Here is a 598-nt window from a genome sequence, read left to right on the forward strand (position 1 = left end):
TGCTCCAGCCCCTCAATGTCCCTCCTGAGCTAAGGGGCCCAGAGCTGAGCACAGGATTCAAGGTGTGGCCTCACCAGCACCGAGTCCAGGGGCAGAATCACCTCCCTGGTCCTGCTGACCACGCTAGTCAAAGTATTAATTTGTTGTGAAATGATTCATTGAGCCATTTAGTTCTAGGGGCTAATTTTTTTAAGAGAAACGATTTGCTAATCTCCAGCAGCACTGGAGAATAATAAACTCCCTGTTTTTATCTTTCCAGGTCAGAAGGTTATATTGCCTATGCACTCCTTTGCCCAGTTGAAAACTCTACATTTCGACCCTCCAAATGCTGTTGTCCATGTGGGTGGAAAGTTGTCCATTGAGTTGACTTTGTTGAGCCAAATGCCCATCCCTGTCCGAGTGGATCAGATTTCCATCCATGTCCACTTCAGCATTGAAAAGAATAGTTACAGAAAAACAGCAGAGTGGCTCACCAAGCACAAAACTTCCAACGGAGTTATCAGCTTTCCAAATGAAGTCCCAGGCTTTCCTTTGTCAAGGAACAACTTGCAAGCGCTGGAGCTGTATGAAATGTATGAACGGAGTCCCTCAGACAACT

General features: G+C 46.2%; 1 protein-coding gene across 1 annotated transcript in view; it reads left to right on the forward strand.

Annotated features, from left to right (window-relative positions):
- LOC103811083 (trafficking protein particle complex subunit 10-like) overlaps window positions 1-598 on the forward strand; it is a gene marked incomplete at its 5' end in the record, with an annotated part of 31,804 nt that overhangs the window by 18,842 nt on the left and 12,364 nt on the right. Inside the window, 2 exon segments of the mRNA XM_009084030.1 lie at window positions 260-595; window position 598. The exon segment at window position 598 is cut by the window's right edge and continues 157 nt beyond it. Of these exon segments, the coding sequence (XP_009082278.1) occupies window positions 260-595; window position 598 (337 nt within the window).

The sequence above is a fragment of the Acanthisitta chloris genome, unplaced genomic scaffold, assembly GCF_000695815.1.
Source record: "Acanthisitta chloris isolate BGI_N310 unplaced genomic scaffold, ASM69581v1 scaffold18701, whole genome shotgun sequence".
Taxonomy (NCBI): Eukaryota; Metazoa; Chordata; class Aves; order Passeriformes; family Acanthisittidae; genus Acanthisitta; species Acanthisitta chloris.